Source organism: Calidris pugnax, unplaced genomic scaffold (assembly GCF_001431845.1).
Source record: "Calidris pugnax isolate Ruff unplaced genomic scaffold, ASM143184v1 scaffold18, whole genome shotgun sequence".
In the NCBI taxonomy this organism is placed as follows: domain Eukaryota; kingdom Metazoa; phylum Chordata; class Aves; order Charadriiformes; family Scolopacidae; genus Calidris; species Calidris pugnax.
Genome location: NW_015090812.1, coordinates 3,039,093 through 3,055,667, shown reverse-complemented (window position 1 = coordinate 3,055,667; position 16,575 = coordinate 3,039,093). Strand labels below are relative to the sequence as shown.

At 47.0% G+C, this 16,575-nt stretch overlaps 1 protein-coding gene across 1 annotated transcript in view; it reads right to left on the bottom strand.

Moving 5' to 3' along the window:
• The window catches only part of PLPP3 (phospholipid phosphatase 3), a 78,469-nt gene that overhangs the window by 9,082 nt on the left and 52,812 nt on the right, over nt 1-16,575 (bottom strand). The window contains exons 3-5 of the mRNA XM_014938929.1: nt 12,136-12,293; nt 7,077-7,360; nt 5,582-5,639 (exon numbers count right to left, since the gene is read on the bottom strand). Of these exons, the coding sequence (XP_014794415.1) occupies nt 5,582-5,639; nt 7,077-7,360; nt 12,136-12,293 (500 nt within the window). The remainder of the gene's footprint in view (nt 1-5,581; nt 5,640-7,076; nt 7,361-12,135; nt 12,294-16,575) is intronic.

Here is a 16,575-nt window from a genome sequence, read left to right as displayed (position 1 = left end):
ACAGAAAGCGAAAAAGTGAAAGGAGAGCGTGGGGGCTGAAAGAATCAGAATGTCTCTATAACAGGAATTAGTGCTATTACTAAGAAATGGGAAATTCCTGGAAATTTATCTGAGAGCCTGCTTTTGGAGGGATGTTTTTTTTGAAACCTGGGGGCAAATCTGAAGTGCTGCCTGCTAAGGACTGCCAGATTTGGACAGGAACGTGGGGCTGGATGGAGCCCTTCCTGGGAGGGAATGAAGGAGCAAGACCACAACTGGGGTCATTTTCCTAACAGACCATCACAAGGCAGCAAAAGTCAGGAAAAACATCAACGGGAGCAAAGGCGGATGAAGGGTGGAATGAAATAGGATCACACAGAGAAGGAGTTATTTGGAACTCCCATGCACTGTCTCCTGGCAGAGGCCGAGTTACCACAAAGCAGATGGCTTGAAGGACGTCACATCACTCTTCTTCTGCCAGGGGACTTCCACAGTGTTGGTGGGGACAGCCCGCGGCAACACACAACCCCTGAGTAAACCCATCCAGGAGGAGCTGGCAGGGGACATGGGCTAAAAGCGTCACCTCCAGCCTCCGGGGGCTTTCTGCCACCCAGAAATCCCATCCTGTTCACACTGTCCCCACCACAAGGCTGAATACCATCGACCACGTCCCTTAGTCACAGCTAAGGTTTCCTTCTGGGAAACGGCTGGTCTTGTTTCTCACTGTCTGACCTGAAGTCACCTCCATCTCCAGCCCCATCTGCAAACAAAGTGGTACCCAAAGCTGTATGGGGCCAAAACGCCTCAAATCCCAAACCCAACCCAACATAACACACTGGAAAATCCAGCTGGAGGGAGGGAAACTGCAGAATTCTGCTTTTAGCACCAAGCTGGCCAGAAGACAAGGACAGGAGAAGGGCAAAGACCTCCCAGCACCAAAGGGATGCTCTGTTTGCCTCTTCCCTGCCTTCGCTGAGCATCCAGCATCCTCCCACCCCATTGGGAATATCCCCTTCAGCTCAGCAAACGCAGTTCACACCTCGGCTGCTGATGTAATTCCAGTTTATTCCCTTACTTAGGTCACAGCTAAACTTGACTCCAAGTGCGCAACCACCATGGAGTTTCCATCACACAGGCACATCATCGCTCAGCAGCACCAGGGCGCTGGGACCTTCTCCACCCTTCAGCAAGAAACCCCAGTGCAAAGCTTCACGCTCACACAGGTACAAAAAAAATCCCAGCAAGATCTCTGGTTTTTCATAGAAATGAATAGAACACACTAAAACCCAAATCTGATCTGATGTCTTCAACCTCATTCACCGACACACATTAAATATGCAAGCTGCCCTGTTCTACTCCCCTTTTATCCAGAATCAGCTAACATTGCTGAGGGATAGTAATTTAGTTTTTCTACATCCTCTGTGTAGTTTCAGGCAATTTCACGCCGTTAAAAAAAAAGAAAAATTTAAAAAGATTTTAAACATCAGCATTACGATCTCACGAGCTTGAGGGGAGCAGAAAGGTCCCATCTCTCTGTGCAAAGACTCTCCACATCCAGCAAAACAAATCCCAGAGGTGTGGGTCAGGTCCGGAGGGCTGCGTGGAATAAGCAGTTACATACCTCCTCTTTCCTCATCCTGCTATAAATATGTATTACAGGCTCACTCAGCCAAGGAGTAACAAAGCAAGGAAAATTAAGACAAAGAGGATTACCCAACCGTAATTTCCCCTTTTAAATTTTTTTATACAAAAGGCCTGATGTTAATTGGGTGTTCTTGGTGACAAGGCGGCGGCGAGAGACTTAGCCCCGAAGTCTCAGTGTTTAGAACTAAATCCCAGGAGATTTTATTGTGTTGCAAGTGCCTTTCCCTGGGACTTTTCCCCCAAAGCCCTCTGGGGGTTGGCATCTATCCGTGTTTTCCTCCTGGGAGCCCGTGGACAAACTGCTTCTCCTTGATGGATACCGCAGGGCATGAGGTGATGGGGAAGCCGTGGTCACCCATCCACCAGCCACCAAGCTCCCAAGAAAATCCAGCCCCACGGTGCAGGTGAAGCCCCATAGGACGTGTGGGAATCCAAGTATCTTTTAATAGACCAGCTAAAGCTTTCTGGCACCCGTCTCCATCAGGTGAGGCAAACTCAAAAACATTATAATTCAGAACAGGCTCTAAGAGTGAAGCCCGGGAATGCCAGGAAAGACGGGAAGTGACTTATCCTTGAAATATGAAGTATTGTTCAACAGGGAACACGCTCAGGACGCGGCTGGATCAGCCAAGCTTCTGCAGCACTCACTCAGCCCCACAAACACCCCCGCTCTGCAAAGTTTGCCACTCCAGGCAAACTCCTGGTACCCAAAGCGTTGGCAGCAACCTGCTGCGGCACAGCCCTCACTTCCCAGGAACTGGAAAACAACCGGGTTTTGTTTGCATTGAGGCAATTCCCTGATTAAATCCATCAAACCCACCTCCTGCAGGCACTGGCACAGGGGATGCCACCTTTCTAACCAGGCTTCTTAAACTCCATTCAATCACTGAGCTGGGCAAGACAGCGGGGTTTATTTTGCATTAAATAAAATCCCTCTGGGTTATTATAACCTCATTTATTATTATTTTTTTTAAATTGTTTTGGGGTATTATCAGCCTCTCCAACATGAGACATTTTCTGTCTCCCTTTTCCTATGAGATTTCTCATTCAGGCTCTGGCAGTGGCCAGGGAGTTGGAGCGATGGACAGCAAGGTGCTGTGAGACAACTTAGAATCACAGAGTCATTTAGGTTGGAAAAGGCCCTTAATATCATCATTTCATCAACTCCCATATGCACTGTGTTATACTGTCTCATCTCAAGTTGCCTTTTTCTCCCTTTAATTTATGACCAAACACTTGGGATAGTTTTTCCCCTGACTTTTTAAGGCACAAGGCAACTGAACAGCTGGTCAGAGGGAACTTGGTACCAACCTCATCCCAGGTTTGGGACAAGGAAAAAAATAAAATCATTCTTAAGGGATCAAGGGTCAAAACCCCTCCATGGAGAGGGACAAGTGGAGCAGCCTGTTGTCCTGGACCAGGCAGAGAGAAGAGCAGAGGCTGCTGATTGCCCAAGTGCTCCCTTATGGGGACAGGGATGGGCAGTGAAGAGACATCAGAGAGCTTTCTGCTCCAAAGCATTACACACAGGCACTAAATGACACTTTTGAAGACTGCTACAGAGTTAGAAAGAAAGTGAGGCAGCAGGCATTGGTGCAAAGCAGTTTTGGGGTCTCCAGTGCACCTCCTGCCACCGGCCCCCGGGCACTGGAGTTCCTGCTGTGCTGCCACAGACCGTTTCGTTTCTCACTTGCTCCATCACCGCTGGCTTTCAGAAAAACATGGAAAAAACCTGGCGAAGCCACATGGTCTGTGCGGAAACAGGGTCAAGCTCTGTCGACTTCAGGCAGCTACTGCTGAAGCGATCAGGGCAAGAATGTAGGGAGGGGGCAAGCACTTGCCCAGCTGGGCACAGTTGATCCCCTACCCTGAAGGATGCTCCAGGGCATGACCCTGTGAAAAAGGTAAAGCACCGGACTCAGCTTCCAAAAAGATCCCAGAACAGCACCTCCTAAAAAATGTACCTAGAAGGATAATCTGGATCTTCCTGAGGATTTGGAGAGGAACCACCACTGACTTAATAGGGACTGGCATCCTCGCTGATTGCAGAGCCAGGCTCAAAAGCACCTTGGGGCTGACTTATCTGACTACCCGCAGAACTCCTTGGAAATAAATAAATGCTGATGTGAGCGACGGTTCCCAAACGTAACTCAGAAAGTTTTGCAACAGCTGAGCCTCCTGCGAAGCATCCCCGAGGTGGCTCTGCATTGTTACACAGCTGGGAGGAAACGGCCAAAATATTTACCGACAAAAAGGTTTTGGAAAGTTTCAGTTTCTTTTTAGAAAAAAAATAATCTAAAGTTTTCCAAGAACAAAAAAAAAAAAAAAGGAGAAAAAACGAAATATTTTTACTATTGAGCTTTTCCTAGCTGCTCAGGTATAGGGACTATGAACAGCCAATACAACCTCATACTGTGATAAAACTGTAAAAATTTGTAGGAGTGATAAGTGCAGTGCAGTCAGCATAGTCTAGCAAATTAATTTAAACCATTAGCCTTGCTGTTTGTGGAGAGAGGGGAAGAAGTGTCAAATGAAAGTTAAGAGAATGAGAATGTGTCTTTGCAGTATTTCCCATATATAGACTTGGTACTTGCACTACTGTCTGTATAATTTCTCAACAGTCTGAAATATATAGACTTTTGGATGTAAATTTGCTATTTATCCGTTGCCCTTCAGGTTGGACTCTATGAAAGAATTGCACAAAGCTAATCGGCAGCAATATGAGAAACATCAGCAAAGCCGAGAGGACTCTACCAAGGCAATTGAAAGATTAGAAGGGTCTTCTGGGGGTATTGGTGAACAGTATAAGTTTTTGCAAGAAATGCGAGGGTATGTCCAAGACTTGCTTGAGTGTTTCAGTGAAAAGGGTAAAAAAAAAAAAAAAAAAAAGTTTTCAAAAAAAAAAAAAAAAAAAAAGGGAGAAAACGAGGAAAGAATTTAATATGCTGCCCCCAACAGCCTGGAAAGCTTAGTAATTAAATTACAGAAACTGCTCACAGGGAGGGGGAATCCAGGGATGAAAAGGCAGGAGGCAGCAGAAGAAACTTATCTTGTCAGGGGGTAAAGGGATGGGGGGGGGAAAACAGTGCTCACAGATAAATAAAAGCTCACGTTTGATGTTTCCATCAGTGCCATGCTGTTTCTTTGCTTGCTAGTCTGATTTTACAGGAGATTGGAGGGGGGGGGGGGAAGGGGAAAGGCAGCACAAATCTTGAACGGAATCTGAAATCTTTCTCCTGATTATTATGATTTTTTTTTTTTTAATTAGTAATAAAAAAATGCTCCTCGAATGCAAATGGCTATCCAGATCTTCCCCAAAAGGCTGGGTGGGGGTGCAGACCCCAGGGGGGGAGGCAGGCAGGGTACCTCCCGCAGCCCCGGCAGGAAGCACCTTGGCAGCCGCCCCGGCCCCAGCCCCGGCGCAGGAAGGGTAGAGCCATTTCTCACCGACAAAGAAAAACAAGTCCCAGCCCTTCTCTCCGGATCCCCACGGGCAGAGGCTGCTCCACCTGCTCCGCTGGTACATTTGGGAGCCAGCCTTAACGCCCCCCCCACCCCCCACAAAACAGATCCGGGACGGCGCATCGTCCCTCTCCAACCATGCAACGTTTTGGCTGGCCCCCAAACTCTCCCCAGTGGAAACCACAGCGTGGGGTGAACAAAATTGCACAGGTCGTCCACAGATTTAGCAGGATTCAGATTTAATCGCTGCCTTGGCTATTTCCCAAAGTTGCACAGCTCAGCTGTCACCCCAGGAGTCCCCATCCCAAATCACATCACAGGGGCTGAGAGTGGGTCTTTCCACCGTCAGCTTGTTCAGGCTCTTTTTTTTTTCCAATTGACCCTCTATTTCTGATGCTTATTATGCTGTTACTGAAACTACACATGGGTGAGTGTCTTGGGAAAGGGGGACAGGGGATAAATCAGCTCCATCTCAAGCAAGGCTGAGGTTACTTACCACCAAATACAGCATGGTGTACAGAGAGAAGGACGCGTGCCCGGAGAAGAAGGATTTCCTGCAAAACAAAGCAGGTGCTAAGAACCAAGCCACTATAACCTTCAGCATTATAATTTTACACGTAATATGGCCAATTGCCTGCGGCTACCAAGAGGGTGCCAAAGCAGAAGGACCCACAACCCCCAATCTTTCGTGTTATAAAACCCCCGTTATCCGCCCCGCTCGCCTGCGAGGCAGAAAGCAAAACGGATGGGGGGCAGGATGCTCGCATTGTTCGTCCCTTCCTGGTCTATTCGTGGGACAGCAGTTATTTCCAGGATAGCCCGATAACTCATCGTCTCGCCTCAAATAACCAGGAAACCGTGAAGAAATAAGAAGTGAGCAACTCCTCCGGTCGCTTAATGGTGACATGTGAAACGCACCCCTGGAAATGCCAAAAATCGAGTATCTGATGGATCTGATGGAGCTAAGGGGAGGCACTGATAGCCCTGCCTGCATGGAGTCCCCTTGGAGGAGAAGCCCTCTGCTCTGCCGCTCGAGCCGCTCACCATGAGCTCAGCTTTAGGGTGAATTCCCACAATGAGCAACCACTCGGGGAAACAATAGTGTAGGAGGAAAGAGAAAGGAAAAGAAATCTTATTCAGCCAAGTCCCGCAATTCCCAAGGGAAACTGCCCGTCGCTGGCAGGCGGAGTTACAGCCTTCACAGAGAAAGCAGTGTTTGAACCTTCTCTTGCTGGCAGAGAAAACCCCAAGACATATTTAGCCTGAGATACCATTTTGGTGGCAGCCAACCCAGAGAAAACCCCAAGACATATTTAGCCTGAGACACCATTTTGGTGGCAGCCAACCCATCTCTTTCATAGAATCATTCAGGTTGGAAGAGACCCTTGGGATCATCGAGTCCAACCATCTACCCTACTCTACAAAGTCCTCCCCTACACCATATCCCTCAGTACCCCATCTAAACGTCCCTTAAACACAGCCAGGGATGGTGACTCACCCCCCTCCCTGGGCAGCCTATTCCAATGCCCGACCACTCTTTCGGTGAAAAATTCCTTCCTAATGTTCAGTCTAAACCTACCCCGTTGGAGCCTGAAGCTGTTCCCTCTCGTTCTGTCGTTAATTACCTGAGAAGAGACCAGCACCAACCTCTCTACAGTGTCCTTTCAAGTAGTTGTAGAGAGTGATGAGGTCTCCCCTCAGCCTCCTCTTCCTCATACTAAACAGTCCCAGCTCCTTCAGCTGCTCTTCATATGATTTGTCTTCCAGGCCCTTCACTAGTTTCGTTGCCCTCCTCTGCACACACTCCAGCACCTCGATATCTCTCTTGGATTGAGGTGCCCAGAACTGGACACAATACTCCAGGTGTGGCCTCACCAGTGCTGAGTACAGGGGCATAATCACCTCCCTACTTCTGCTGGTCACGGTATTTCTAATACAAGCCAGGATGCCGTTGGCTTTCTTGGCCACCTTTGACGCCCCCGGGCTCTCACCTGGCTTCCTGGACCTTGCTGTCGCTTCCCCTGCAGGTGTAGTTTTGGATGTAAACTCCCTTGGCGCAGTTGATGGTGGAGAAATCCAGATCGCAAACTTCCAGGAAATGAGGCCGCAAGCGCCCGACGGACACTTTGGCAATGTCTGTGAAGGACTGGCTGATGGCGCAGCCGAAAACGAAGCAGCCCACCTGCTTGTAGAGAGCAGCCACGTAGGGGTTCTGGATAAAGGAGTGCGACTTCTCCTTCAGGTAGTGGATGCGGTAGAGCTCTCCCGTTATGATCTGGGGAGGGGAAAAGGTAGGAAAGAGGTGAGAAGGCAGGAAAGATGCCGTGCAAGACCAGCAACGGGTGGCAAACCCAGAGTTGAGACAGCTCTTTGTCCTCTGACCATCTCAAACCAGGAATCTGCTCCCTCAGCGAGGAAGGAGAGCCCACAGCCCAGCACCTCTCCATCCTCCTCCTCCTCCCCTTCCCTCTCAGGAAGGGATTGCAGCACTCGAAGTGTTGCTTCTGGAAAAATTCCATTAACAAGAAGAAAGAAAAAAAAAAAGCTAGATTTTGGTTTAGCGTGTCGGCATATCTTTACAGAAGTGAAAGAGCGCCCCAGATCTACACCAGCATAGCAGGAAAAAAAAATAAATTTCAATATTAAACCGATAAAGAATCAGTGTGTGTTTGGGAAGGAGAGGCCTGATCCACTGCCCTCTTATCAAACTGATTTTGGAGGAAAACAAATGAGCAGCCTGCTTATCTTCCTCTCTGAAAAACCATGAGCAGAGGAACACTCAGAAAGCCCCAAACTTCCCAGCTTCTGGCCCGAAATTTGCCACTACCGTACCCTATTCAAGCTGCTCAAATCCTCCACAAACACCAGCTATTTCTGGGCATTTTGAGGGGTCTTGCCATTGCGTGGCAGCAAATTATGTATTTCTTGTGATGGGCGTGCTGGGGTTTGACAACATCACCTTAAATCACCATCAGGGAGCAGAGAACCCACCTTCTCATGATCCCCACTCTTAGAAGGCAGGTTAATGAAAATCAGGCTGTGAAATGAAGGCCAAATGTCTCACCTCTCCCAAAGAGGCAAAGGCTTAAATTGTTCCCCATCACGTTACACACCTAGGTTTTGAGCTCCAGATTTACAGCTTTAGGATTTTATTCATTACTTTAAATGTTTTTATACCTGAGCAATAAATCGAGGTGGGTTTTTTCTTTCTTTCTTTTTTTTTTTTTCAGCCTCCCCCTCGTCCCTGCCCCTTCTCTAGTCACAAGGACTGTGATATGTAAAATTAACTGTCAGGAAAAATGCCTTCATGTTAATCCCTTTCTGGAGCAGCCAGCAATATTCCTCCCGGCGTGGCAGCCTGCCAGCGGCACACAGGAGACAAGGCTCCCCTGCCTACCTTTTTTAAAAGCTTGGCAAAACCTTTGGAAACTAATAAACTGGAAAAGTATGGCAATTAGACTAGGAGGAGATGAAGCTGTATCATTGTTTGAACTCACTCGTATCAAGGCTTGAAAAAACAAAGGTTGACCTAAGGCAGCTGAAATGGCAGTTAAGCAGGCTTTATCAAAGGGAGATACAACTATAATAATAAAAAAAAATAAAGGCTGAGCACTGTGCTGCCACGCACAGAAATACTGAGGGTGGCTGCTCCAGGGTTTACATGTCACCACTAAGATACACTCTTGGATGTCTGGTTGTGACCAAGAGTCGTCTAGGGAGCTGCAGCTAACTGGTTCCAACATCGTTTTAATCCCCTCGGACTCCAAAGACCATGGTTTATCTCCATTTTGGACCACCTTCCAGCACAAGCCGGCAGCCAGGAAATCTACTGGCATGAGAACCACAGAGGGAGGCTGGAGCATCTCCTGCTTCTCTGGCAGGAGGCGACTCCAGGGTGTCTGGGATGGACACAGATGCTCCTGCATGAGGGCACAGCCACCGCCTCCAGCCTCTGAAAGCCTGAATTTGTAAGAAGAGGAGCCACAATGCTCAAAACTCATGGCTTTTGCAGCGGGGAGACAGGCTGAATTAAGGATGACACCTGATACTGGCGGATGTGCCCTTACTCCAAACTCACAAACAAATCCACGTCAACCCGAGGCTCTTGGCCTGGGAAAGGCATGTGACCATTTTAAACAGGGACCAACAAAAGTCTGGGGATTAATATTTTTCTCTCACCGTTGGTGGTCTGGGTAATTGCACACATGTAGCAGATTGTAAATTGGAGCCTCCATTCCCTCGCTAACACACTGCTGGGCAGCCATGAACCCTCCCCGCTTAGTTAAAGCCATGGCTCAACCTTAATGAGAAGCTAAAAATTGGGTAAATTTGTTTTCTTGGCAGTGCCGTCCCAGATAAAGGAGGATGGTGAAAAACTAATGCAGCACAGATGTGCATGAACTGAAAGGACATCTTGAAAAATAAAACAAACCAGCAACTCCTAAAGATACTAAGCTCTTCTTATGGCTTGAACTTCTGATGAGCCATCCACGTGGGCCATGTGCCATACCTACATGATGGGCACAGCTCCTGGGGGACTGTCACACAGGAAGATTTAAGAAAGATGGTCATTAGGGAGAAGCCAATAAAAAAACTTTCTTGTCTGCGAACACCTATTGCAGACATTTGGTTGTCATGCCCATTTTATCATCATCATAAGGTATCACCAGCAATCCCATTAGCCAGTAATTACTTTTAGAGCTTATGTCTCTGGTGTAACGTTCTCTGTGCCTAATCACATTGAAGCGTACCGCCTTCGACTGTAAAACAACCAGCTAATCCAGCCATGTAACTCAGATCATCTAGGAAATTAATTTCCCTAGGAATTTTTCATAGGCTTTCAAGACCTGTTATATGTGGAGACATGGGGCACCACAGCAGTAGTAACCATAGGAGACTGAGGAAGAGGAAAGTGCCACCTTCCTCCGGCCATCCTGGGGACCATCAACATGCTTCTGTGCCCAAGATGATAAAATTAACCATCCTCCAGCAGAAAGAGCAGACAGGAAAGATGTGAGAGCATACAGCCCAGGGGCACGAGTCTCTCCAGGGTCATCTGCACGGAAATTTGCCTAAAGTCAGTAAATTTATAGGTATTAAAGCCAAATGCATATCCTCTACATCCTGATCGAAGCAAAGGTCTTCGCCTCTGCCGCTTACTTAACGAGCACCCTGGGTGTCCTCAAGCCATTTAAAACATGACCTGGACCTTTTTACCCCGGGTTAGGTTGCCCATGACACCACATAAAGCAAGGGCATGAAATCCTGGCTGTGTCATCCAAAAGGCCAGCACCCTGGAAGTCCTCATAACCGCTCTCCTGCCTTCCACAGGCAAACCCTGTGAGCGAGAGGAGCGGAGTCAACGCTTTGTGGATTTGGAAGGAATTCCTATTATGCTACAGTAATTCTGGTATCTGGGTTACATCTGAGAAAAAAAAAAAAAAAAAAAAGAGGTCAGGCTGACTTGAATTTTCCATGCATGCTGCCATAGCAAAGAAGTCTGCTGCTTCCATTCCTCGTTAGCCATTTGTTTCACTCCACAGCAAATAACCGAGCTTTAGCATTTACCTTATTAAGTTACATTTGTTGTGGGCACAGGGAAACCAGGGCAGAAACATCTAATTCTTTGGGGATTTTCTTTCTTTTTTAATTGACCTGCCATTTCGTGGTAGAAAGCTGATGGATCACATAGGCAGCTGATTATGTTTCCAGTTTCTGTTCCAACTCCCGTATTTGCCACCGCCTCATTACTGATCAGAAGCTCGCTCCGCATGGAGCCGGCGTGCCGATAGCTCGGGCAGTAATGTGAAAATGAGAGGCTTTTTCATTTCGTTTTTATGGCTTTTCCACACTCGGGGGTTATTCACCTGCAGGGTAAAATTCTGCCGTGTTTATAGAATTGGGGGTCTGCCACCTTTTGGGCTTGTTTTGAGGAGGGAGGGGGTACAGGAACAAGGCAGTTTTGGGGACCTACTTTGCTAAGTGATTACATGTGGTCAAGAAATGATGGAGATATTCACAGCAGGAAGGAGCAAGGCTGGGGATGGGGTATTACCAGAGCAGGCACTGTGCCATGCTAAAATCCCTATTGCCCGTGACATTGCTCCTACGAGGAAAGATGAAAGCCAAGAAGGGAACAAGTGCTCCTGACCTCCCTTCCCTATCCCTCCTAGGTGAAGGGCCAAGAGGAAGGCAGCAGCACCTTGGGGAAAGCACCCGAGCTGTCCTGGCAGCAGGGGAGAAGGAAAATGTAGGTACTTTTCATAGTTGTGTAACCCACAACCAGAAGCTCTTGCCTTCTGCCCCACCACCAGGTACGTGCTGGCATAAGGAGGCTCAGCTCCATGGGCTAGATTCAGCTTTTTGGCTGATGTCTAAAGCTCTCACTGGGCAATCATTTCCTAGCACAGCTCTAGGAAAGCTGGCAGAAAAAGAGAAATGAGACGGCACTGGGAAGGTGGTGCATTAGGTACTTTTTACAGTGAGAACTCTAGCAATAATCTCCCCATGGAAGGTTTTAATTGTCTTTTTAATATGGCTGTAATACACAATCTCTTAAAAATCTAATACTAACCTATGAAACTTTTCCAGGCAGCGGTTAGCTGAAAGATGTATCTTTTTCTTTTTTTTTTTTAAACCTCATAAAATAGGCAAATACCAAGAGTTATTTGAATAGGGACAAACATGCCAAGTCCTTATTGACACTCAAAGTCTTTTTGCTTCTACTCTGAACTCATACCGGAGGGTGAAAAACCTCTTGTGGAACTCACAGACTTGCCCAAACAGCTTTGGGCCTGTTTACGGGCTTCAAGAGTAATCTCATTCCTCCCATTACAAGCTTTCATTTGCAATTGTTTACTGCTCCACGCTCACGCGGAAGCCAGATAATCGCAGAGTAGATGTGCACCTCAGGAGATAGGATGTTCACACCAGCAAGACTGCATTAAACCCCCAACTGATGGGACGTAGGTGCCACCGGTGAAAGAGGTGACAAAAAGCCATCGGGGATGCCTGAGGGAGAGGAGAGGAGGTTTTGCAGGTGGTACTTACAGCGAGGATGGCGATGAGGATGCCCGCGGCACACAGCACCGCGTCGTTGATTGTCTCCATCGTCTTCAGCGGGTACCTGATGCTGTCGTCATCGCAGTAGAAGCCCCGCTGGTAGGGCTGGATTGTGCTTGTTTCAATGATGAGGAAGGGCAACCCGGCTAGAAAGAAAGGGAGACAACAACCAAACCCATCAGCAATACAGGCAAATAAAATAACCCGAGAGAACAACCAAATCCATCAGCAATACAGGCAAATATAAAGAACCCATCAAAAAAAAATTAAAATAAAATGAGACCCTACTAGAAACCCCCTTGCAAATCACACAGAACTGTTCCTGAATGCTTTTCTTTTCATACTGCTATCTTTCCAAAGGGAATAGCACTGGGATTTGTTTTTCCAAGTCGCTCTTGCAGGGAAAAAGCATCTCCCCTGTTATGGTTATCAGATGTCTGCGCTGCCTGGTTTCAGTTAAGCCTCGTGCATTGCAAATATTAACTTACAGGAACGGACCCCCAAAGCAATCCCTCTGCAAAAAGCCATGAAAACGGATCTGGCACTTTTCTCCGGGGAGGGCCCGATGCTCTGCCGAGCGCCCCGCAGCCGGGCAGCCTGGAGCTGTGCAAACAAACACCCGAGGATCAAGTGTCCACACAGCTTCTCCTACCTGGTCAGCCCAGCTCCACTCCATCCCCACTATTTTCATGCCTCTGAAGCCTTCCTCAGCTCCCTCCTCTCTGCCTGTACAGGGTATACATGTGTTTGTACCTACTAATGCCATAAGGACCCTACTAGAAACCCCCTTGCAAATCACACAGAACTGTTCCTGAATGCTTTTCTTTTCATACTGCTATCTTTCCAAAGGGAATAGCACTGGGATTTGTTTTTCCAAGTCGCTCTTGCAGGGAAAAAGCATCTCCCCTGTTATGGTTATCAGATGTCTGCGCTGCCTGGTTTCAGTTAAGCCTCGTGCATTGCAAATATTAACTTACAGGAACGGACCCCCAAAGCAATCCCTCTGCAAAAAGCCATGAAAACGGATCTGGCACTTTTCTCCGGGGAGGGCCCGATGCTCTGCCGAGCGCCCCGCAGCCGGGCAGCCTGGAGCTGTGCAAACAAACACCCGAGGATCAAGTGTCCACACAGCTTCTCCTACCTGGTCAGCCCATCCCCACTATTTTCATGCCTCTGAAGCCTTCCTCAGCTCCCTCCTCTCTGCCTGTACAGGGTATACATGTGTTTGTACCTACTAATGCCATAAGACTACGTGCTTGGAGCACCTGTGGGACACCCATCTCTGACCCATCCATGCAAGGGGAAGCTGAGCACACACCCAACCAGCCCATCCACAAGAGCTACTGAACTCCCATCAGAGCCTGTTCACCTTCAATTACATTTAAGTAAAGACAAATCTGATTTTAAATGCTGTTGGGAACTTTCTGCACAGCTCAGCTGGACCTCTGCACCAGGCATGGAGCAGACATGCTCAAAAACACCGGGTGATGGGTTAAAATACACACTATGATGGGGGGACACCTCGAAATTGCTGCACATATGCAAGTCCATATTCTTTGAAGTATTTCTCTGAAATACAGATTGCCTCAAACCTGTAAGGAGATGCCTGGGGTATTCCCCAGCCATGACACAACTTTGGGGAGGGCACCTTCCTTCCCTTTGCCTCAGTTTCCCCATCCATCAGTTGCTATCAAGCCCATCACAGAGAAGAACAGTACATCCCCACCAAAACAAGCCCCAAATTCCCTGAAACCCATGTTCAGAGTAAATCACAAACCACAGGGTACAGGAAACCCTCCTCCCACCACTTGCAGAGCGAAACCCAGGTAAGGGGAAAACAAACGCGCAGCGGTTCAAGCTGTCCTTGGGCCAAGACAAGAGATCTCACACCCAGATCCTACAGAAAGCACAAAGGAATATTTGTCGACCACTAACTTGCTTAAGTATCTGTGGGTTTGTTTACACAGCCAGAAGTCTAAGAACATCAGAGGGTTTTTTCCTTCTAAAATTAAAAAATAAAATAAAATAAATAAAAAATAAAGTGCTGCTGGGTTTGACTGAAATTTGTCCATGGAACACTTTTAGTGATCACAATCTGCTAGATGCAATTAGCAAAGGTACCATCCAGGGAGTTAAAAAGTGTCCTCAAAATAATGCTCCCCATCTCCACATGAACCACTTTCTCTCTTTCACTTTGCGCAATCCTTTTTGGCTCCTTTTCCTATATGTTAATAGGTTTGCCTAATCCAGGACTATTAGGGGGTTTTGTTAGTCTTAAGAAACAGGAAAATCTCCATCCTCTGTGAGCAGGGACCACCACACCCAGACCTGAAGCCTCTTAGGTACCCAAGAGCGGCCAGGGCCACCGCTCAGGACCCCTTTGAGATCCTCCCTAAAAAGCTCTGGAAACGGGTTAATTGCAAGACGCTGGGCCCCACGGTGCTTGGCAAGGCAGGATGGTTTCCACCACACGTGTGAACCAGCAAAGGATAGTTTCAGAACTGCCTGCCCAGCTCAGATTTGGTAAATAAAAATCGGACATCTCATGTGAATCCAGTTGATCTTCATTCCACTATTTAACCATTTTGACACCTAGCCAGCTTGGCCCCGAAACACACCTCTTGATGCCAGCAATCCGGTATTAATAGGCTGCTTAAAAAAATAAAATAAAATAATAAAATCCTTCAAAGTTTCCCCCATGAAAAATGGCAGGAGAAGAGCTAACGTTGCTCGGCGCGATCCGATTTCACATGCACTTGAAGCAGCGGCGTAACAGTTGAACTCGGGGAGTAGACATGCCACGGTTACGTGGCTTATTGTTATTTCTCCAGTTCCTCTTGTTAATAGCTTTCACATGACAGGTCTGTAAAACACATGTTCCCACAGACAATAAAATACATCTGAAAGCTAAAACTGGCTTTAAAAAAAAAAAAAAAAAAAAAGAAAGAAAGAAAAGAAAGACAATAGTGTTCCTATATATTATGCGAACCCAGGAATAATAAAGATTTGTTTTCCCTTCATTCATTGAACAGCATGGGGTAGTATTTCCGCGTTTCAATTATATGTACGCTCACCACAGCTATAATAAGAGCGTAACTGACCTATATGGTATACATTTTCTTAAAGTGTACATAGGCAGAGTTTAGAAAATCCAATGGTTTTGTTTTCTCTCCTACAAACTTGTGGTTTAGCGGGATATTGCCAATCAAGTCTTGACATTTTTCCAGCAAAACAGTAACCTCAGATTCCCTTTTTCCCCCCCCCTTACGCCCCCCCCCCTTTTTTTTTTTTTATAACATGAGAAACATAAACATACTCTCCATAGCTGAACGGATATTACTTAGAAGACATAACATGCCTTTGATTTCGAGGGTTGGGTGAGAGGCTGCTCTTTCAGCCATAATTACCCAAGGAAGAGAAGACCCCAGCCCATGGCAAAGGGTAAATCGTGCTCAATGTGGCTCTTCCACAAGGTTATTTCTTGGAGGTTGGGTTGTCTAAGCGACTAGGTCACCACCCACCATTTTTTTGGCAAGGGGGTTTCAGCAGAGAGAAGCCTGCAGCAGTGCCAAAAGGCAGCCAGAGAATGGGTTTTGCAGAAAAACACTACAGAGGGAAGTCTGGAAGAAGACAGAAAATTAAATGTGGAGGGAGATGCCTTTGGGATCCCTCAGCAAAACACCACAGAGACATTATTCACACTACGAGATCTGCTGGAGGCAAAGTTATCCAGAAGTGGGGCTACAGCCCACACATCCTTGGAAGCGAAAGGCAAGCAGAGTAGGGTTGTACCATGAAGATGGTACCTCTGGCCTCATCACCTCTGCTGCCCCAGCCTACCTCTCCGATTCAGCATTTTAGTAGGAAATTCAGATTATGCATCCCTGGCTACAGTGATTTATTTGCATCTATAAATTCAACAGCCAAATCCCATAAAGGTGCTAAGTTTTTGACCTCCACCACATCCCACCCCTACCCATGGAACAAAACCATTGAGAACACAAGAAGAATATTTCAGAAAACAGTAACAAATGGCGACTTGCATTGAAGAAAGCAATAGACTTACACAAAAAAATTTGGCAAACTGGCACATGGAACAAAACCATTGAGAACACAAGAAGTATATTTCAGAAAACAGTAACAAATGGTGACTTGCATTGAAGTGAGCGATAGACTTACACAAAAAAATGTGGCAAATTGGCAAAAAAATTACACCAATTTGGGGGATGGTTGCTTTTCTCCAAAACTGGTCATATCTGCCCATTTTTCCTGTGACTAAGCCTCATCTACACATAAAGACTTACTGCAAAATCTTAAATAAGATTATAGAAGGACCTCACATCCTCCTTAACGCTGGTATTTCCACGCTGAGAAATTACACAGCAGCCTGTGGACCATACCCTCAGGCAGAGAGGCAACCCTGGCACA